This window comes from Podarcis vaucheri (genome assembly GCF_965113315.1).
Source record: "Podarcis vaucheri genome assembly, chromosome: 3".
Classification (NCBI taxonomy): Eukaryota; Metazoa; Chordata; class Lepidosauria; order Squamata; family Lacertidae; genus Podarcis; species Podarcis vaucheri.
The window spans coordinates 90,758,555-90,780,553 of record NC_138761.1 but is presented as its reverse complement, the minus strand read 5'-3'; the positions used below and the strand labels follow the sequence as shown (position 1 = coordinate 90,780,553).

At 41.3% G+C, this 21,999-nt stretch overlaps 1 protein-coding gene across 7 annotated transcripts in view; it reads right to left on the bottom strand.

Annotated features, from left to right (window-relative positions):
• EYS (eyes shut homolog) overlaps positions 1-21,999 on the bottom strand; it is a 511,791-nt gene that overhangs the window by 113,588 nt on the left and 376,204 nt on the right. For all 7 annotated transcript variants that reach the window (XM_082218133.1, XM_082218135.1, XM_082218137.1 and 4 more), the window contains one exon: positions 7,969-8,130. In XM_082218133.1, coding sequence (XP_082074259.1) covers positions 7,969-8,130 — 162 coding nt within the window. The remainder of the gene's footprint in view (positions 1-7,968; positions 8,131-21,999) is intronic.

The following is a 21,999-nucleotide window of genomic DNA, read 5'->3' as shown; positions in this document are numbered from 1 at the left end:
TTCTATCCTCTCCACCCTTATTTATTTTTTTTAAAAAAATAGTCCATTCTGCTGGCAGCTAGTATAAATGTCTATAAACAACCATCATTTAAGGCTCCTAATATTGTGCAACTGATCAACCAGCTCGATGTTAATAAAGCCTTCAGATATATAAAGAAGTGCTTCTCAACAATGATTTGGAGCTGCTGAGTTAAGTGGCACAGTTCAATTTATTGTTGTGATAATCTGCCCACATTCAATAATGGTCTCCTTTAAAACAATGATTATTTAGCTGAGAAGGCTTTTGTCTACCATGTCAGTAAAAGTGACACTTTTTAAAGTCATTTACTTTTATATATACACTTGTAAAATTTTACACCAACAACTGAAAATTAAAGTGCTAAACCAATCAGTCAAATCTATTCGGCATGTTCCACTCCTGCTGAGCTTGTGCTTTAAGCAGAATGGAGTAATAGTTTAAATGGTCTAGGCCAAGTGGGCCATTGCAGTGCCATTTGGGTGGTGATCAAAATCAAGATAAATTAGTTTTTAGCCTTGACAGCAAAAGCTCACCATCAATTGCTCTAAAGGAAAAGTGATACTTTTTAGACACAGACTTCAGAAACATAAAGAGGTGCTAGCTGGCCAGCTGATAAAGCTTATGAAGACCTTTAACTGCCTGTGCTTGTGTTTCCAGAGAAATTGCAACGAAAGGCCAATTTACAAGCCATTAAATTAGAATCTCCTTACACTTACAGAGCTGTACAACATTTCTGCAGGAGAAGTGGGAAGAGCAGCCTACTGAGAGGTCTCCCAAAAACCTGGCACCAGCATTGAGACTGAGCAGAGCAATAAATATAATAATTCAGGAGCTGGGATCTGAATAACAATTCCATTAGAAATATTTGGATCATCCTACACCCCAGTGTATAAATATAACACATAAACACACACACATTTATATTACATTTTGTGTTTTGCCACGCTGCATAGTTTTGGAAAAGGCATGGTATAAACCCATTAAAAATAATATATGCAGAAATATGACTTATGGTGCAGGGACATGGATAGGAAAAAATTACTTGGCTGTTTTAAATTGGCCCTCCAGCTCAGCCACACCTGCTTTTCATGGCCATAAAAAGTAGAAGGTGAGGATGTTTGCTTCTGATATTCTATTTTCTGATCCCAACTATGAGGCATTTCCATCAGCAGAAAAGGCTGTCACTGAACCACCATTTCTTAAAGGAGTGGGTATGATTCACCTCCTGGGATGGGGTCAAATGTCTGCTCCAAAATCTTTATTGTATGTGCTTTCTGGCAGAGCCTCAGTTCTTTTCCAAAGGAAACACACAAAAAGTTAAACGTTTGTTCCGCGGTTCTACTTCCCATGGCAAAAACCTTTCAACCGGTGTTACTTTAAGGAAGCAGATTTTTTTTTAAAAAAAAGGTAACATGCACACCACCTGACACATTCTTCATCTTATCCTTCCCCTCCTTTGTTGATTCTTCTAATAAGGTATATTTTTCTTTTATTCTCCACTTTATCTGTGTCCTTATTCTCCCCACACCCCCATAATTATTTTATAGGAAAATATAGCTCTTTTAAGGCAGAAACCAATGACTAATCAGGACTGAGGGGATCTGTTATGCAATACATAAAAGGTTACAAATTTTGGTTGAACTATGTGTTTTGGAATATTTATTTATTTTGATGAAGTAAACCAGAAACATATGTGGGATGTAAACACAGGAGCAGTCAATGACAACATTCCTAGAGTGTACATGTTAGAACATGGGGAGGGATGTCTGTCCAGCAAGCAGGTAAACTTCCTGGGGATGGACTTCCTCCGCATGTGACCAGAGGTGGGTGTGGCCTCACCTGTGCAGGTAATGACAAAAGCACAGGGCAGGCAGCCACTCTCTCTCTCTGCCATTTTTCTTCAATGAGGAAACATCTAAGGATGCCCTCTTGGCTCCTAGCCAAGAGAGGAGATAAGGACTATCTTGCTACAAGATAGATTCTGAATGTATGTAACCTTTTTAAGCCTGTCTGCCTTCTGGGATCATATTATGAACAGAACGTGAGTAAACTCTTTTATACTTTTATAAATACTGTGTTGTGTCTTGTATTTTAAGAGGGAACAAAGGAGAAATTACCAGAGTAATTATTATAGAGGTTCTAGCGAACCTGTGCGCACGTTACCGTTGCGAACTTAAGGGGGAATGTCTATAAACTCTGCTGATATTTTGGGAACTTGTTAGCACAAGTTGGATAAGGATATAATCCCACAATATATCCTCTCCTGCACCCCAGAACATTCCCACAACATACAGACAAAGGAAAGCAACAACTGGAAAGATTCCCCTACAATACTCCAAACTCCAGAGCTAGTACCTACTTCCTCTGGCTGTCTTGTCTCTTGATCAGCCTCTGCAGCATTCCTATCTTCTTCCCTCATTTTTCACAGCACAGCTCTGAGTGGCTAACCTGGTGTCTTCCAGATGCAGTTGGACTACAACGCCCACCATCCATGTTGGCAGGGGTGGATGGGAGTCCGAGTCCAACAATATCTCAAGACATTCTGCCCCTTTCTCCTGCCTTGCTGCCTTTAGTCTCCCCACTCCCGTGACTTCAAGGCCACTTCTGGACCTCAGCCTGCCTCAGTGTGAGCATTTCATCCCAGCCATGCCGACAACTGCCCCTTCCCACATGGATACGGCCTGCAGTTGCAAACACCGGTGGTTTCCGCTGCAAATGAACATTCCATGCCCCCATACCAGCTCAGCTATTGAGTGTCAGAGTCTTCACCTGAAGGAGCCAAGACAAATAATGCTGCTAATAAATAGCAAATAACTCTGTACAAGATCATGCTCTTAGGCTGAAATCCTATGCTCGTGTTTTGGTGTAAGGCCCACTGATTTTTGCAGCACCTATTTCCAAGTGAACATTTGCAAGGAAGACTCTCCCACGTTACCTGCTTTCTGAATTACACGATGGTCCCTGCAATAATTCTCATGACTAAGTGCATAATGGGAGAGTGTCATGTGAATGTTTCACCTATAAGGAAGCGTTTGCTGAAAAAACTCAGAAACCACCTTGTGTAATCTTTAGGAGTTTGTGAAATCACCATCTGGCTCTACTGTGCTTTTTTTAGTACTCTACTGGTGCTGTGGAGTCGTCCTGAGAAATGCAGGATCCCTGCAGAGCCGACAGCTGTTATGGCTTTGCCTAGGGGCTGCAGGCTGACAGCTCCAAAGGGAACAGCTGGATACAAGATAGCAATGCACATGAGAGTCAAGGCTCCATGGGGAGATGGCCCACTAGTCCAAAGGCATATAGCACAGTGGAGTGAAACAACAAAGGAAGTCACTGTACACAAGGCACTGCAGTTTGTGGTACTGTACTGCCGTCCAATGCAGCAATTTAGAATCCACCCCCACTGTTAATTCCTGATGTTTCTTTATATCTCATGAATGTGCACAATCTACAGCCAACAACTTCTAGCCATGTTAGTCTGCCATGGCAAAAACAAAGTCTTGCAAGACTGCATCAAAAGAAGCAAAAAAGCTTCTACTATACTACAGCATACCTGTTCATCTTTAAGGTGCTATAAGACTCCTTGCTCTTTTTACAATCAAGAAACCAATGGAAGAAAAATTATTATAGGTGGGTTGCCTGTCTTCTCCAGACAGATTCATTATATCCCAGGAGGGGAATGGCACAAAATTAAATGATGATGTTTCCCCTGTTTTACTCTTTGCTGGCCTGGAATTATTTTATTTATTTAGAATATTTATATATACCACTGTTCACTCTCCTATTTTGAAATTACTAGAATTTAAGCTGTCTACTTACATTTCAAAACCATTGTTGTATCCATTTGTGACTATTTCCCCCCGCCCCCCTTATAGCTAGAAGGATATATATATTTGTCCCAGTCCAGAACAAATATTTGAGGACAAACAATATTATTTCATTTGAAGCAAATCCTAAATTGAAAGAGAGCTTTATGGGGTGCAATCCAGATCTTCCCCCTGCACAAGCAGAAAGTGCCCACACATTTTCTCCTTCAGGTGGTAGCTTCTTGTTCCTTACAGAGTGCACCCCTTGATTTGGGCACTGTAATTTTTCAGCAGGCATGAATGGCTGCTCCTGCATGGAATTAGATCATTTCAGAGAATGTAGTGATCAAATCACAGAATGACAGTACCATAAAAGCTTTTCTGACCAATCTATTTATAGTGGACACAACCTCAACCAGGCCCAATCGCCTTCTAAATCCGGCCCGCGGACGGTCCAGGAACCAGTGTGCTTTTACATGAGTAGAATGTGTGCTTTTATTTAAAATGCATCTCTGGGTTATTTGTGGGGCCTGCCTGGTGTTTTTACGTGAATAGAATGTGTGCTTTTATTTAAAATTCATCTCTGGGTTATTTGTAGGGCATAGGAATTCGTTCATTTCCCTCCAAAATATAGTCTGGCCCCCTACAAGGTCTGAAGGACAGTGGACTGGCCCCCTGCTGAAAACGTTTGCTGACCCCTGTAATTAGACCCACCTCCATGGTGGTCTTGTGGTACTCCAGTAATGTTAACACAAATTGTACAATATCATGGCCAATTCTATATGAATCAGATTTCACTGCTGGGTAAACGTCATTTCACATGAGCGCATGGCAGTGCCTCATTTCCTGCTGCTGTATGCACTGGTCTAGTCAATTTACCCCCAAATAGGCACTGGTTTCATTATGGCTTGTCTAGTCTTTCCAGTTTCTCCTCTGTCACTGCTTAGTGATGTGCAGGTCTGCCGAGTGAACAAAAAAAGAAAAAAGAAATAAATAAATGCTGTGGTACCAGGCCCACAGACACCAGGCAGCCTGGACTCTTTGAGCTTTCACTTTTTCAATAAAAAGTAAGTCACTAGGCCTCATGGAAGGGAAGATATGAAGGAAAACGTGCAAGCAAATTTCTAAGTGATTTCCTTGAGATGAGCTGGCCTGGATGCTTTTCAGCGTTTTTAGGCAGGCATAATGTCAGAGCTGTGACTGACAAGTCAGTGGTTTGGTTACCAGGCAGCAGGAATCCCCAGGGTCTTAAGTAGCTGCCATTCCCTCTTCTCACTAAATGAACTCCCTACTTGCTCCAGTGTGATTTTCTTACACTTTGAATCTCTAGTTTAAAGTTCTACTTTATCCTCTTATCTCTCTTCACCCTTGGACTTAATCCTGAGTAAATGGGTATAGGATTGCAGCCTTGGCTTTCTTGTAAGGGCCAAAAGGGTCACTTTCAACGCAGAACAGAATTTAAATACAGTTATAAAAATATGTTATGAAGGAAGGTTATGATATGAAGTATTTTAAACACATTTAAACTATTAATGTTTTAAAAACCCATAATATTTTAAAATCCTCAGTGGTTCTGCTATTGGAACAGAGCAGTGGGAAAAGGAAGTAATTTTTATTTATTTTTACTGAATAGCTAAGAAAATAAATAAACCATTTCAAAAATAAAAGCAGACCACACTGCTTTCCACAGTTCCCCACCCTCAGGGGTTACAGACCTAAGAGAACTCCTTTTGGGAATTGCTCCCCTGTGCACACTAGCCTGGATGTAAGTTCAACTGTACATGATTGGGATTTAAGCATCTTAAGTAAACACAAAATAATCAAGTCAGATTATGGTTGGCTGAAATCTTGGAGTTGTATCAATCTGGGGGCAAAAAAAGTTGCCATTTATAGTACAAAGATGCATCACTTTGGTTAGAGGCACCTAAATTTGACGCCTATGCTACAAGGACTAATGGTGTAATCCTATGTCTAATCAGAAGTAAGTCCTTTTAAATTCAGTGGGGCTTACTCCCAAAATAAATGCAGAAAGGATTACAGCATAACCCTATTTACCTGGTAGTAGCTATTTTACACCTCCTTGTATATCTTCCCAACAACCATATGAGGGAGGTCAAGCTGAGAGTTAGTGACTTGCCGAAGGCAGGTAGTAAATACAGTGGTACCTCAGGTTACATACGCTTCAGGTTACAGACTCCGCTAACCCAGAAATAGTGCTTCAGGTTAAGAACTTTGCTTCAGGATGAGAACAGAAAACGTGCTCCGGCGACGCAGTGGCAGCAGGAGGCCCCATTAGCTAAAGTGGTGCTTTAGGTTTAGAACAGTTTCAGGTTAAGTATGGACCTCCGGAACGAATTAAGTACTTAACCTGAGGTACCACTGTACAAAATTTCAAACTACACATTTTTGTTGTTACTTATAAACATGGGCAAGCTGATTTTAAGTTGTGATGCTGTCAAATGTCAGGAATAGGGATGGAATGGCCTGTCAGTTTCAATGCTCTCAGTTTCTCATTTTTCTAATCTTAAATTCAGTTCTCTACATTTTGTGCTTTTTTAAAAATGCTCACAAAAATCAGTCTAGTGTGAAGTCCTCCTAATAAACCCAATTCTGCACGCAGTTTTGACTAATGCACACATTTCTGCAAGCAATTCTATCTTGACAGAATGAATTTTTGCATGCTATTTTCACCAAAGTCTTTGAACACACACTTTCTCCTAATATATGCATTTTTGCAAAAATTGGTTGGAGAACTGCATCACAAGTTTTCAGGTAAGGGCAAATTCTGGAGTATAGCTCTATACTGTTTTGGAAAGTGTAAATTTGATAGATTTGGCTTTGAATGCATACTGAATCAACTTTCCCTCCCACCCTAATTAGGAGAGCAATGTAGCAATCAAAGCATGCAGGGTAGGGGAAAATGCTTTCCAAACTTCCTTTGTTTTTCTTTCTAGACTTCCTGTTTCTTCACATCTAGTATCTCATCACCTCTTTTTGTTTATATATGCTATATTTCATTTACACAGTTGCAGACGTTACGTTTTATTCATATATAATCAAGTGAACCAAATGTTTTGTTGATGTTTTCACTCTAACTAGAGTTCTTTGCCTTTTAACTAGAATTTGGGGGGGAAAAAAGAGAGAGGCTTGGATTCACAGTTTTTGAGAGCAGAATCCAGTGACAGGGTTCTCTCACTTGTAGAGAGATTGGAGTGGGGCACACAGAAAGAAGTGTTTTTCACTGATTTCTCCTTCTCATAACTTGTCTGGTTTGAATGCAATGACTAGCTACGTTGGATCACAAAGCAGGAAAGGCAGGAGGAAAACGGAGCATGTGGGGAAAGGAAGGAGGAGTGTAGCAGCCCAAGACTCATCCCGTTAATGTCAAATCATACATCAGCATTAAGGGTTGTATTCAATGCAGTTCTAAGGTAAATGTCAGTCAGCACAAGGATTTTTCCTTGCATAATGGAACATTCTCCTCCCCTCACTGCATGTGTTCCTTAAATCAATTCTAGGGATTTTCCCAACTTTATGAGAAAGATCTGGGGCATGGGTGGGCAAACTAAGGCCCGGGGGCCGGATCCGGCCCAATCGCCTTCTAAATCCGGCCCGTGGACGGTCCGGTATTCAGGGTGTTTTTACATGAGTAGAATGTGTGCTTTTATTTAAAATGTATCTCTGGGTTATTTGTGGGGCATAGGGATTTGTTTGTTTTCTTTTTCAAAATATAGTCCAGCCCCCCACAAGTTCTGAGGGACCGTGGACCGGCCCCCTGCTGAAAAGGTTTGCTGACCCCTGATCTGGGGAGAAAGCAGGGGGCATACAGGAGAAAAGTACAGGTGCACGAGTGGAAGTTGTTCTGCTCACATAATTACGTCACCCAAAGTGTCAAAGTATCAGCCTAACCTACCTGGAAGGATTTGTCTTCTCTTTTTAATGTACTGTTCTCTTTATAATCAACTTTTTTTTTAAAAAAAAGGTGCTTAAATATATGTAACAGAGATAAAACAGTAATTCGTTTAAGTCATGCTCATTCTCCCCTGTTCAATAAAGTTGCTCAGGGTTGCTGTGAGAGTGAAATGAAATAATAATTATGAAGCAATTTGTGCAACAAAAGCAAAAACAAAACCCTAAGCTACTCACTGTAAAGGAGGGTGCCATTCAAGGCAGTAGTCTTCACTGTCAAGTGAATCATCATTCTGTTCCACTGTGGTCTTGATGCATGTCTGTCCTTAGACAGAGATGTTACAGAAGGTAGTTCCAAATATGAATTCACGGCAAACGATGGGAAAAACAGGGTTGTATCTAGAACAAAATATTAAAAGGGCAGTCAGTATAAAATTAAATGAAGTGTCATCAACAGAACGTCTCCATGTCATCACTGCCTAAGCATAATTACTCCAAGTCAAAGAAAAACTTGTAAGGCCAACCTTTTCCCCCAAGATACCTTGCCTGGTTAGAATGGTTGGCAAGGAAGGACAAACTGGTTTTCAAAAATGGGAGGTTTGATTAGTATCCTTGAGCTTCCTTTACTTCCTCTTGTTTAAGTTCATTATGTTTCTGGCTGCCTGGTGTGTATTCTTCCCCAGTAGGTATACTGGCTGCAATCCTATATACTAGTCGTACTTATAGTTGATAGAAAGATAGATCTCTATACCCCAGATCCAACAAGCCAGAAAGTTGCCCACCCTCATTTAAAATCATATCAAATGTACTGGTATTACTAAGAACCAGAAGCAGATTTCTGGGTGGGTTTTTATTTTGATTATATATTTTGTGGTTTTATATTTTGATTTTGGTGTGTGAACTGTCTTGAGACTTCCGTGTATAGGGCAGTATATAAGTTCAATCAATCAATCAATCAATCAAGAAGCTGTTACACTAGCTTCCAAGCATGTGGGTCACATTCCTCAGAACTGGGGCTGTGGAATAACATTTAACTTGGTTAATATTACAGAAACACATTCAAAAAGAAAAGGCTGCGAAAATTAGTCTGATTTTGGCTTGGTGTTTGGAAAACTGGCAAGTGGTCTAACCTGTGCAGCAAGGGAGTGGAACCTGCAGGCCTCCAGATATTGCTGGACTACAATTCCCACCATCCCTGACCACTAGGCATGTTGGCAGGGGGTGATGGAGTCTCTGCCTTATCTAAAACGCTCATGTGACCATCCTCCAGTAACTTTGATTGGCTGCTCCTGTGCTGATAGATCTACACTCCATTCTGTAACTTTGTCTAATATATTAGCAGGGAGGTGGGTGGGTTGCCATGGTAACAATGGCCTGCCCTCCTTTGTGACATCTCCTGCTTCTCCCTTAAAAGCCACCAACTACAGGTGTCCATTGTGGGTTAGTGAGAGAGAGAGGTGTGTAGGTGCAGTTGGTGGTAAGAGAGAAAGCAGAGGATTTGGATTTTCTTCTGATTTTGACTGCTTAAAGAGGAGTCGGAGCCAGAATCAAGCATGCGGTCAGTTCCAGACCTTCAGGAAGAAGAAGGAAGGTTCAGTGGACTTTTCCTTCGTGGAACAGAGTGGCTCAGACGACTGAGAAGCGCAATGCAGCTCAAAAAGAGCAACAAAGTGGTCCCGCTCCAGCCCAAGAAGCAGCCTCCTGTAGCACCACTTATGACAAAGCTCTTCATGAGCTTTCCAGAGCTCGAGAAGGCAATAGCCCGAAACCGGGCCCGTATTAGACCAGCACCTGAAGAAGATATAATTGTAGAAGATCTGGAATGAGCGTCCGGCGTGACGGGTCAAGGGAAGGCACTCCGCTTTGGAAGAGTTAAAAGGGAGCAAGGGAAGAACGAGGGCAATGAGATCGAGGTAACCCTCCAGCCTCTCCTGAGCTGCAGAGGCTCAGGGCAGAGAGACAAAGGGAACTAAGTTCCCGCAGGAGGAATGCTCGCCTCCAGGCCAGGAGAGGCGAGTCACCAGAGGATCGTGGCCGCCCTATGCCTCAGGGCAGATAAAAGCCGGCCAGCCCCAGTCCCAAGTTGTGGGAGCAACATTATTGGTTGCCAGTTCCTGCCTGAACCTGTCCTGCTTTCCTGCCTGAGCTCCTGACCCGCCCTGGCTCCCTGCTTGCAAGCCTGTTCCTGACTTCACCCGACTCCCTGCCCTGCACCCAGCTTCAGCTACTACGGACTGCCTCCACGTTGCACCTTTGACCACGGACCGGACTTGGACCTCGCCCCTCGGGTAACCCACGGGACCAGCACAGCGAGGAAGGTGGGAGAAAGGATTGAAGAGAAGTGAAAATGGCGGGGACAAAAGGCTGACTGCTGGCTCACCCTTACTGTGCGAGGAAAGAATTAGGCCCTTTGGGGGATGATGTCTATTTCTTTTTGTGTATCTTGTTGGTGTGTAAGCATAAATAAAACAAAAGCAATATGTTTGTGGGGTTGTTGGTTTTTTGTTGTTGTTGTTTTTGTATTCTCATTTTATATTGTTACGTTGTGAACCTCCCTGTCATCTTTGGATGAAGGGCAGTATAGAAATTTAATAATGAATGAATGAAAGGAAGCATGTATGTGCTCCTCAGCTACATGGTGCCCTATACAGAGGCTTCCAGGCTCACTGAAAACATTATTGGTTGTGCTTTTCTTCTTGGGCCCAGCCACAAGTCTTAGGGAGGGTTATTGTTCTTCTTTGTTATTTTTATATCTGTGATCTTTGGGTGAAGGGTAGTATAGAAATAGAACAACAGCAACAACCACCTGCCTCTAGGAGGTTGAAATTGAGACTCAAATCTTATGGAGAACTATTCCATCCATAGAATATACAGCGTTCAAGGATATTGCTGATGAATTTGGCTCGGTATCTTCTGACTTGTGTTTTTTTAAAATAAATAAATAAATAAATAAATAAATATGCATCTTTTTTAAATACCAATTTCTATATACAAACCCACCCCCTGCTTTTAAACTCTAGTAATCAGATCTCATAGCAGCTGGGTCAGTAGCCCTTCCATTTCTTAATCTGCAAGCACCTTCCAGCAAAAAGCAATCCAATTTGCAAAGGTGCAAGTTTGGCAGTAATAACACATTCAAAGTAAATGCACTTTCCATGATTAAATCTTTAACCGGTTCTTGGCAAATGGTAAATTAACTTGTTTTATACACTCATCTGAATCAAAATGAATGCTACCAAAATGAAAGTCCATTTAATGCACATTCATCCTTTCACCAAGATATTTGCAGCTCTGCAAGCATCATTATGTTGTTCTTAATGCTTTCCAAAGCCAGTTTTATTACGATCATTATTAATGTCCTCAGTATATTTTACTACGCCTTGGTAATGACCCTTGAGAGCTGCCATAAAGATAAATTAGCATATTATCTGCATATATTGTGATGGTGGGATGTAGTCAAAACTATAAAATGGCTATATGTAAAGACAGAACCGCCATCCAAAGACAGACTCAGCATCAGAGCACTCTTATTCCATAGAGGTACAGCTGCTGGAATAATAAAAGAATCTCAATGTCTGAAAAAGCTATTCTTTGTTGCCACATATTGCCCATCAAAATGATTAATTGTACCAGATACTTTAATGAAACAAATTCATAGATTAGAAATGTGGTTGACAGCTCAGTTTAAATGCCTGCATAGCTGATGAGGCAGTATTTCGCTGTACTTTCAGGTGGAATTCCTATGAAGGAAACCCCCCCCCCCAATATCCATCTGCTTGACTTATACATGTGACCGGAACAACTGCTAATAAGCTACATTTTCTTTCTTTAAAAAATACATGAATTCAATAGGGCTCTCATGGTTCTCTGGAATTTAAAAAATGCTGTCCTTACTTTTTTGCATTCACTTTAAACAATATTAGTATTGTTGGATATTCAAATCAGCACTGTGGGCTATTCATAATGTACTGTAGAAGTTAATCCACGAATTTAGTGCATTTAAGAGTACAGTGGTACCTCAGGTTACATACGCTTCCGGTTACATACGCTTCAGGTTACAGACTCCGCTAACAATGACTAATCAGGATCAAGGGGATCTGTTATGCAATACATAAAAGTTTACAATTTTTGGTTGAACTATGTGTTTTGGAATATTTATTTACAGTGGTACCTTGGGTTACATACACTTCAGGTTACATACGCTTCAGGTTACAGACTCCGCTAACCCAGAAATAGTACCTCGCATTAATAATGTTGCTTCAGGATGGGAACAGAAATTGTGCTCTGGTGGTGCGGTGGCAGCAGGAGGCCTCATTAGCTAAAGTGGTACTTCAGGTTAAGAACAGTTTCAGGTTAAGAATGGACCTCTGGAATGAATTAAGTACTTAACCCGAGGTACCACTGTAGAACCTGCAGCTGCTCCGTTACTACTCAGGAACATATTGAACTTGCTCTACTCAGAAAGCAATCACATGACTACTTGATGGGTTAGCTATTGTCAGAAGGAGAAAGTTGGGCCAGGCAGGTCTTGGTTTGCTTAGTCAAGGCAACTCTTATGACCATGAGACCTGAAGGGAAACACAAGCTGCATAGTGCTACCTAATTCCCTCTCTCCCCAAGTTATGAACCAACATTTGCTTGCTTTGCATAGTCCTGGCAGAGGGAGATCCTGGGATGAATGGAGAAACCGTCACTTTCTAAACTCTGCCAGCTCATGGAAGATGGGGCAGCAGAGAGGGTGGTCCATGGCCCCCTGTGGCTCTTCAACTGCCCTCCTCTGGGAGCTCAGCTTAGGATGCTATGCTCCCTAAAACTCGTATTGACCAGACTTCAGTCTCACTTTTTCTGCCCATAATTGCCACATCTGCTGTTGTTGAGAATTCTGCCAGTTCAGCTTGGCACTAGTGGGAATCTGGTGCTAAAGTACAGCAATAAACAATATATCAAGAAATAATAACCACCAGAAATGCATAAACCAAATATGTGTAAATACAGCTTAAGAGCACACAATATGTAATGTATTTATGTGACTTACTAAGGATTTCCTCGTTTTCTATGGCACTTGTCTCATAAATATGACTATCTAAATATGCTGAGTATTTTTGAAAAGCACCTTTTATCAAAAGTAAAAGTAGATTTGACAACTCCTTCTCCTTCCTTAACTCCAGTATATTTGGATCAAATGTATTTATGGCCAGACATACCACAACATTTTACAAAACACTAATAGGGAAGCTTCAAAAAGATTTTAAAAGTCAGCAGTGCATTAAAATTCATCATAATCTACATTTTTATTGATCTTAAACATAACCAGTAAGTCTATGTCAAATTTGTTATGTATTGTAAAGAAAGCTGGAAACGAGTAGAATCAATTTCTGCAGTCTGTGTTTAGAAGATAATAGATTTTTTAAAAAATAAAATAAAAAGGCTTTGGGAAACATTGGAAGAATATATCAGTGCCTCACCAGCATATAGCAGACAGCGTGGGTACTTATAGATTATGTGGGAAATGCTGAAGGTCAAAAGAACATTATGTTTGGTTTATTTGGGATAACAGGGCATTAGCTTTCAAAGTCTAACTTATGACCTTGCACCTCCCTTTCTTGCCACTAACATGCAGTCACTTGCATCTGATGACAGTATTTGACTACTGAGTTATTATGCTTTGAGAATTCCTCTTTACCAGCCATCGGTTTAGGATTGCCATGTGTGTGCATGATGGTTCCTTCCACCAAAATAAATACAGAGTCCCACAAGTACAGGAGGTGTCTGTAAAACCTGGGATTGTTGCGCTGGTAAAGTAGTGTATTAGTTTGCAATTGCGCATATATCAAATATGCTGATTCGGGAAATCAGCAAAGTACTTTCCTTAACTATCAACTGTCAGCAACCTACATATTTTGCTGGTCAAGGCAGAGAGGAAAACATTGATAAATTGCATGGATGCAACCAATCAAGCAGCAAGCAGACAGATTACTAGATCCATTTCAAAAAAATTGCTGATGGGTACTAGAAAATTGAAATGTGAATTTGTAACGACATCTGGATTTTCTTCCATTTCCGCAAAGTCAAACTTGGCTCAAATAATGGTCTATGACTGATCTGGCTACTGGAAACATTTGAAAAGCATTTGCATCCACCTTGATTTCTTGCTCTGTTTTCAAGACTTTGCTATCAGGCATTTTTCTTTTTTCTTTTAAGAGCAGAATCTAGTTGAACCACATTGTATACAAGGACTGCCTGTCCTTAGTGTTGGTGCCAGACTATTTTGGTGTCCCCACAAAAAACTGTTAACCTCAATTTTCAAAAACAGATTTTGTGCTATGGAGCTCATGGAATTCCCTCTTTTTGAACAGGATGGGATATCTTCTGACTTGCTACAAAACAAATAACCATGACGGGGGAAGAGGGAGGTCCCATTACCCTTAAGTGAGTTAACACTTAGAGGAGCTGGGCAGGCTTTCAGAGCTCTCTATTGGTTATGCATATTTTTCCCCAAGTGAGAGCACACACTGACAGGCCGCTGCAAGGAAGATAATATCAAAAATATGCTCAGTAGAATACGCCCCAGGAAAATGCACAGCTGCCCCTTTGAGCTTCAGAGAGCTATTTATTAAACAAAAGTTCCTTTAGTGTTGCACTTCCATCTGCTCTGCTTTTGTGTCGCAGATTTTGCTAAGCCATACCTCAAGTGATCTCCAAATGAGCTCTATTGCCTGCAAATTTCCTTTCTGCATTTTCTGTGTGACATACTTAGCTAATATGCCCACTAAAGAAAGAGCATTCTGGATATAGAAAAGGCATGGAAACAGTCACCTTGAATTTAAAAGGCAAGCCATGCCTATGTTTACTTAGTAATTCTAGGGTTGCTCCAAATGACCCACTTATTGAACATTCACACAGATTTGCTTGGACAGAGCCTTCATGGTCTTTATTGAACATGCATTCTGATTGGTTTGCGGGTGGCGCTGTGGGTTAAACCACAGAGCCTAGGACTTGCCGATCAGAAGGTCAGCGGTTCAAATCCCTGCGATGGGGTGAGCTCCCGTTGCTCGGTCCCTGCTCCTGCCAACCTAACAGTTCGAAAGCACGTCAAAGTGCAAGTAGATAAATAGGTACTGCTCCGGCGGGAAGGTAAACGGCGTTTCCGTGCGCTGCTCTGGTTCGCCAGAAGCGGCTTAGTCATGCTGGCCACATGACCCGGAAGCTGTACGCTGGCTCCCTCGGCCAATAAAGCGAGATGAGCGCTGCAACCCCAGAATCTGTCACAACTGGACCTAATGGTCAGGGGTCCCTTTACCTTTTAGACCACAAATGAGCATCCACACAGAATTGCTTGCAGAGTGTTTTTATGCCTTCCCATTCATCCCACACTCAGTGCATTTACCATCACTATCCTAACTGCAAAAGGTCTATTTCTTTCTTTCTTTTTTAAAAAAAGATTTAAGCAGATTTAATCCACTTGTGCAAATCTAAACTTCCCGGTAAGCAGTTGAATACTCCCTTGCAAACTACCGATAGTCTGAAGATGAAGCTACTGCATCTAATGGGATTCAGAAATTGCGAATACATACCAAAATCTTATGCATAAGATTTCAGCAATGCTGTTGAATTCAGTGCAACTGGCACTGTGGTGTGTTCAGGCTGGCTTAGCAAATTAAGAGATGATCCGGTCCATCTCTGATGTTTCATTTGCATTCAAAGTGAAAAGTCGGGGAAAACAGGATGATACAGGAATCCCCACATATACATGTAAAATGATTTGATCAGTTTCCTAAGGCTGCTGCCCTGAACAGTTATGTCACTTGGGCTGCAGCCCTATTTGGAAGTAAGTTCCATTTAGCGCAATGGTAGGTTCACCTTTAAATGTGAATAGAATCAAATTTCTCCCCCATCCCTAGTTATCCCATGACCTTTGCTTAACACTCAGAAACCACAAATGGTCTTGCTTCATGCTGTTTCATTGGAAAAGCTAGCACAGCTTGTTTCAGGCAGCAAACAAACCAAGAAGCATGTGAGCTACATGGTTGTTGTTGTTTTTTGTTCCCAATGTCTAACAAAGTCAGAAATGAAATGGGCAGCTTCATTTCAGTTGATTTAAATTTATTCATGTCAATTAAAAAAAATATATGAAATCAGCTACTTGGTTTTGCTGCCACTTTACATTTCTTCTCGATATTAGATACAGGATATTAGTCTGAAGCCATGAATTTGATTTGCAAAGCGGTGAGCTGAGTATGATAATCACTGCTAGTAAGCAAGTTATCTATGCAAATAACCTCAGCTTTTGAGAACTGGTTTTCTCTCAACACAACCACCTCTGCTCCACCCTGCCGGTTTTTGGAGCCACATTACCACAGCCTTGTTAATGTTTTCTCTTGGCAAAATTTTATACAGACGAACGACCCATACTAAAAGCCTTATTACAGTGCAGCGTTCAATTCATGAGCACCAGCTGTTTATAAAAGGAACTTTGCATTGTTTTAGGGAGAAAGCAACAGGAAGGAAAGTTCAGTATCAATAACATTTTACATTTTATGTCCATGTAGAAAATGACTTTGTAAATTGCAGTGGTGGAGGTAATCTGGCATAGAGGACTTGGCAAAAATCACCTCCTTTCCTATTTTTGCAAACAACAACAGCCCCCAATGGATGGTCAGCCCTCTAAGAATTGAAGGAGCTGCTCAGGACTCAAGACATTATACATGTCCTTCTCAACGTCTTCTAGTGGTAGAGTGGGAATAGAGTGGGAAATCGTTCTAGGAACAGAGGGGAAGGACTCTAGGACTGCATTCACATGGCAGTTTATTCCACTTACCTGAGGTTTGACTCAGCATAAGGCAGCTTCCTAAGTCCCTAAAACTGAGGCACGTTTTTATAAAAAAGGAATAGATCTTTTTTAAAAAAGGAAGAAATGTCAACCCAAGCTTCCTAGCTTTCATCAAACCTTTTCTCATACTCCTGAAAAGAAGATAATGTATGTTTTTTTTTAATCTGTAGACTCCATTTCTGCTTACAATTAGTAGCCACAGAACAAATGGACTCCTGTTTCCCTTGTATTCTACAAAAGTATCCATGAGACAATGCTTTTGGAATTTTAATAGGCAGGTGACAAACCAAAGTACAATTCAGTAGTTTTGTGTGTATGGGAATAATTTTCTTCCTAACAACTTCATTGTTACGAGTCTCTAAAACCTGCCAATTTCTGATTATTTCAAAATAAAAGGAACAATCTTCTTTGGCACACAGCAGTTCTAAGCCACTTTAAATTAGTACTCTATATGAACGAGGTCTTACAATAGCAAGCACAATTAATGCTCACAAATCTGTGCTGAAATACTGTTTACATATGTTACCTACCAAATTTATTGGCTGAATAAAAATGTGGTTTGAGAATATTCCTGCACATGATATATTGTGAGTTTGTTTTGTATGTGCACAGCTCAGAATACAAGAAAAGAAGTGGGCAGAATTTGTCAGTATTCAGAATGAAAAATGGGAGGTCATAATTCCCCCCCCCCCTTATGATATGTTATGGTCGAGTGCCCTAGTGATGGAACACATTTTCCAATAAAAACAATGCCATCAGCATGCAGTTGGTAGAGAATGACCTGATTTATGTCATACAAAAGAGCCAACATATTGCTGTCTCTGCTCTACACACAACCTTTAATTGCCATTATCTTAAATGTCACACATTTGTGCTTTTGGAACACTGTCAGTAGAGGGCACATATACTGAAGTTCCTTTTCAAAGCCAAGCTAATAAAACATATATGTATAGAAAGAGTATGTGTGCTGTTGCTGCTGTGCTACAAAAACAATGAAACAGGAATAGCTAGACCGAGACATAAACAGTAGTAACTTTGTCCTCTGATACTTAGAATGTCATCTGAAAGTGTATGAGGCCACCACCTTGCTGAAGCTAAGCAGGTTTAGGCTTGGCCAGTGCCTGGATGGGGGACCACTGGGGAACCAAGTATGCTGTCCTGGGTACCATGATGGAAGAAAGGTGGGGTATGAATTCTATTTCATCCTATGGCTGTTGTGCCACAGGAAGGAATGAGGCATCTGCCTTCAGGCAAGTGGACCCCACACTCCACAACTACTGTAACATGTTGCGAGTCTAAGTGGAGGGCCCTAAGGGGTTAGATCCAGATAACCTAGCAACAGGTTACAGGCACCTTACATCATTGCTTTCTCAGTTTGAGCAACATATTGGGGGGGGGGTGCATAGTAAAGAGCATTGCACCCAAAGGCAAAAGGGATGAGCATTTCTAACAAATCTAGATGACTCAAGGAATCAAGCCTTGCCAGCTTTGCAAGATACAAGATAAGAGACTCTTATTATCTCTATTCACAGTACAGTATTATGATGGCATGGAGGATAATTCCTCAAACAAGGCTACTGTTTTATCAATAGAAAGCTTATGCCCATTTCTTCCTGCTCAAAAAATGGGTGGCTGATGCAGAAACCAAAAGCAGACCAGCAAAACCAAGAGAGAGAAGAGTTAAAGACTGACCAACCAACTAACCAACCAACCCTGGACTGAGGACACTTCCAGATGAGCATATATTAAGAACAAAAGAAGAGCTTGCTGGATCAGGCCAATGGCTCACCTAGTCTAGTATCCTGTTCTCACAATGGCCAACAACAAGAAGCCAGCAGGAAACCCACAAGCAGGAGCCAAGCACAACACCACTTTCCCCTCCTGTTGTTTCCAGCAACTGGTATTCAGAAACGTTGTTGCCTCTGACTGCGAAGGCAGAACACAGCCGTCATGGCTGGTAGCCCCTGATACCCTTATCCTCCATAAATTTGTCCATTCCTCTTTTAAAGCCAACCAAGTTGGTGGCCACCACCACCACCTCCTATGGGAGCAAGTGACATAGTTTAACTATATACCCCATGAAGAAGTACTTTCTTATATCCATCCCAAATCTTCCAACATTCAGCTTCATTGAATGTCCATAAGTCTTAGTGTTATGAGAAAGGGAGAAAAAGCATATTGATTGTCCACTATGCTTGGTTTGCAGGGAGAACAGAGTATTGGCAAAAATCCATTGCGACTGGGTGCAGTCCACATGTAATGATAATTTAATACACACATTTTATATGTGTGTGGGTCTTGGTGGTGGTTGAATTATTGTGATTAGGATTCATGCCTTGTTTAAAAGAAAAATCAATACAATGTGTCCAGCAGGTGGGAGGACCATGATTGGGACTACAACATGTGGGGAGGGGAGGTTTAAGCCTTCCTTCCTCAGTCACTATCTTGGAAAAAACAAACAAATCCTTCTCTGTACAGCAATTTGCATATTTTTTTTGGGGGGGGATCTCCCATTAAGTAACAACCACAGGAGGAGTTGCAATAAGGCATCTTTGTTTACATATGTCTGCTTGTAAATGGTCATCATACATGTAGAACTGAAATGCTGTGTATGATAAGATGGACAGCTATAAATACACTAAAAGGTAAAGGTAAAGGTACCCCTGCCCGAACGGGCCAGTCTTGACAGACTCTGGGGTTTGTGCGCCCATCTCACATCTATAGGCCGGGGGCCAGCGCTGTCCGGAGACACTTCCAGGTCACGTGGCCAGCGTGACAAAGCTGCATCTGGCGAGCCAGCGCAGCACACGGAACGCCGTTTACCTTCCCGCTGGTAAGCGATACCTATTTATCTACTTGCACCCGGAGGTGCTTTCGAACTGCTAGGTTGGCAGGCGCTGGGACCGAGCAGCGGGAGCGCACCCCGCCGCGGGGATTCGAACCGCCGACCTTACGATCGGCAAGCCCTAGGCTCTGAGGCTTTTACCCACAGCGCCACCCACGTCCCTTATAAATACACTACTTCGTTCTAAATACAGTATTCTGGAAATGTGGAACATAGTCAGCCAAACTGCAGCAATCTGGCTATATATATAAAACAGATGCAAGTATGAGTTTTGTACGAGAGCACTACATCAGTACAGGCACAAAATGTTTCAGAGTTACTTTAATACACGATTTCTAAAACTGCCTATAAAATGGTGAATTACTGTCTCATGCATTCTGAGATACAGAACCATGAGAAGCATTCACCCACCTCACAAAAATGGGACTCATTTGGAATCTGACAATGGGGTAAGTGGCACAGTACAAGGTCAGTTTGATCTACTGGCACAACTAATACACTTTCCCATCCAATTATATTGGCTGACAATAATAAGAAAAATGTTTCTCTTTTAGACTGATTTTGCAGAACACATCCCTCTGGAATTCATCCATGGAGATAAGTCAGTTTAGCATTCAGAAAGTGGCACTGCTCAAATAGCTTTTCATTTACTTTTTTGAAACAATATAAAAGAGAATGTATGTGTCATGAAGGTTTGCTAAGCATTCCATTCAGGTCATGATAAACCATGGCTTATCCCAGTGGAATCAAGCTGCAGTGAGCCTTGGACGTGCACGCCTCCCTTCTCCTCCAGAACTGCTGCAACGAGGCGATGGGAAGTTCTTGCTTCTTGTTTTTGATTAACCATAGTTTAGGGTTATGTCCACACCCTAAACTGTGGAATTAGAAATGGAAAGGTTGTAACCTACCATGTAAAGCTTGGTGGAATAAAAAATATATGCATTGGCTGTCTGCCTAACACCAATCATAGATGGGGCAAGGTGAACTCCCTTGGAAGAGAGTTCTACAATCAGAAAACCCTGCCTGTGTCACTGTCAATCATGCATCCCTTGCTGATGGGACAAACAGCAGAGCTTCTAATGATGACAGCAGCTGGGGGAGCTGATCCTTCTAGAAGACACTTGAACCTTATCCCATGTTACACTTTGCTATTCATAAACAGTAAGAGGAATGAAGGTCATTAAAAGGCTGATACGTCTTGCGCTGTCATTAATAAGGTCTTAGAGTGATATCCAACATTAGTCATACTCAGAATAGACCTTTCTGTTCTCTTATAGAAGAGGATGTTAAGAAATGTGCACAGCTTCATTTAAACAGGGATGGAAAGTTGGTGTTCCCTGAAAAACTCCCCTTTTAAATCAAATGCACACAAATCACACCCACAACTTTCAGAGCTCAGTCAATAGTATAAATCCTAGAATGGGACAGAGGCAGACTGCAAAGAGGCAGCTGTACAAGAAAGGTGGAAACAAGCAACTAAGTTTCGCTACCCTGCTGGTCTGTGTAAACTACTAACCTGCCAATTTTATATAGTCAAGCAATCAACCTCCGTTCCCTGAAGTGTTTACAAATGATTCATTATTGGCAGCTAATAGAGCATTTAAGGAAGAAACTATCAATAGTCTTAAAACAAAGGCATTTGCAATTCCATTTCAAATCTTACTTAAATACAGTGATTCATACCTTTCATATTACACCTCTTGTATTACACCTTAAATGGTGTTTTGTTCAAGTGGGCAAGAGCTGGCAAAAAAACAACTATCTGTATACTTTCCTTAATTTTCCTGAGGAAAAAACCAACAACCTATGAGTGCACCTTTGCAAGATATAAAAACAAAAAGGCCTCTTCTTCCAGATGCAATAGGTACATAAAGAGATCCTCTCAATGTGCCTTGCAATGCCTGGATACTGCATATACGAAAACGAAAACACACATGCTGACAATATTCTCAGTTCATATTGTGAACAGAAGACTATTTTCTAAGGTAATGGACCTTGCCTTAAAATACATTGGCATTTCAAGCCAGGACTTATCCAACTTCAATGGCATCAAAGGAATATACTGAGTATGTGCTCCCTATGGCGAATTTCCCATATTACTTTCAGTACATTCTCAACTGCATATTCAACACCAAGCCTACTAGCTATTATATAACCATGGTTGCTAGCCACAAAGGCTGTGTTCTACCTTGACTATCAGAGGAAGTGTGCCTCTGAATACCAGCTGCTAAAAAACACACATGGGAAGAGTGCTGTTGTCCTGCTTGCAAGCTTCCAATAGACATTTGTTTGGCTACTGTGAGACCAGGATGCTAGGCTAGATGGGCCAGCAGGGCTATTCTTATATCAATGTGTCAGAATCATACCACAACCTCAAATTTGTTCTGGTATCATGACACACCTATCTGTAATTCTAAAGTTATTTTGTGTTAGTGCTGGGACAGCCTTTCAGTGGCTTACTGCATCCTAAGCATCTATTTGCAAGCAGGATGAGCCTCAGAACCCATTCAATAGTTCAGAAACAGCATCTGGTGAGAATTCTCTCTTCCACCCTGTGAAATTTCCCCAGCACGTAGAAAGCTAGCCCATAAAG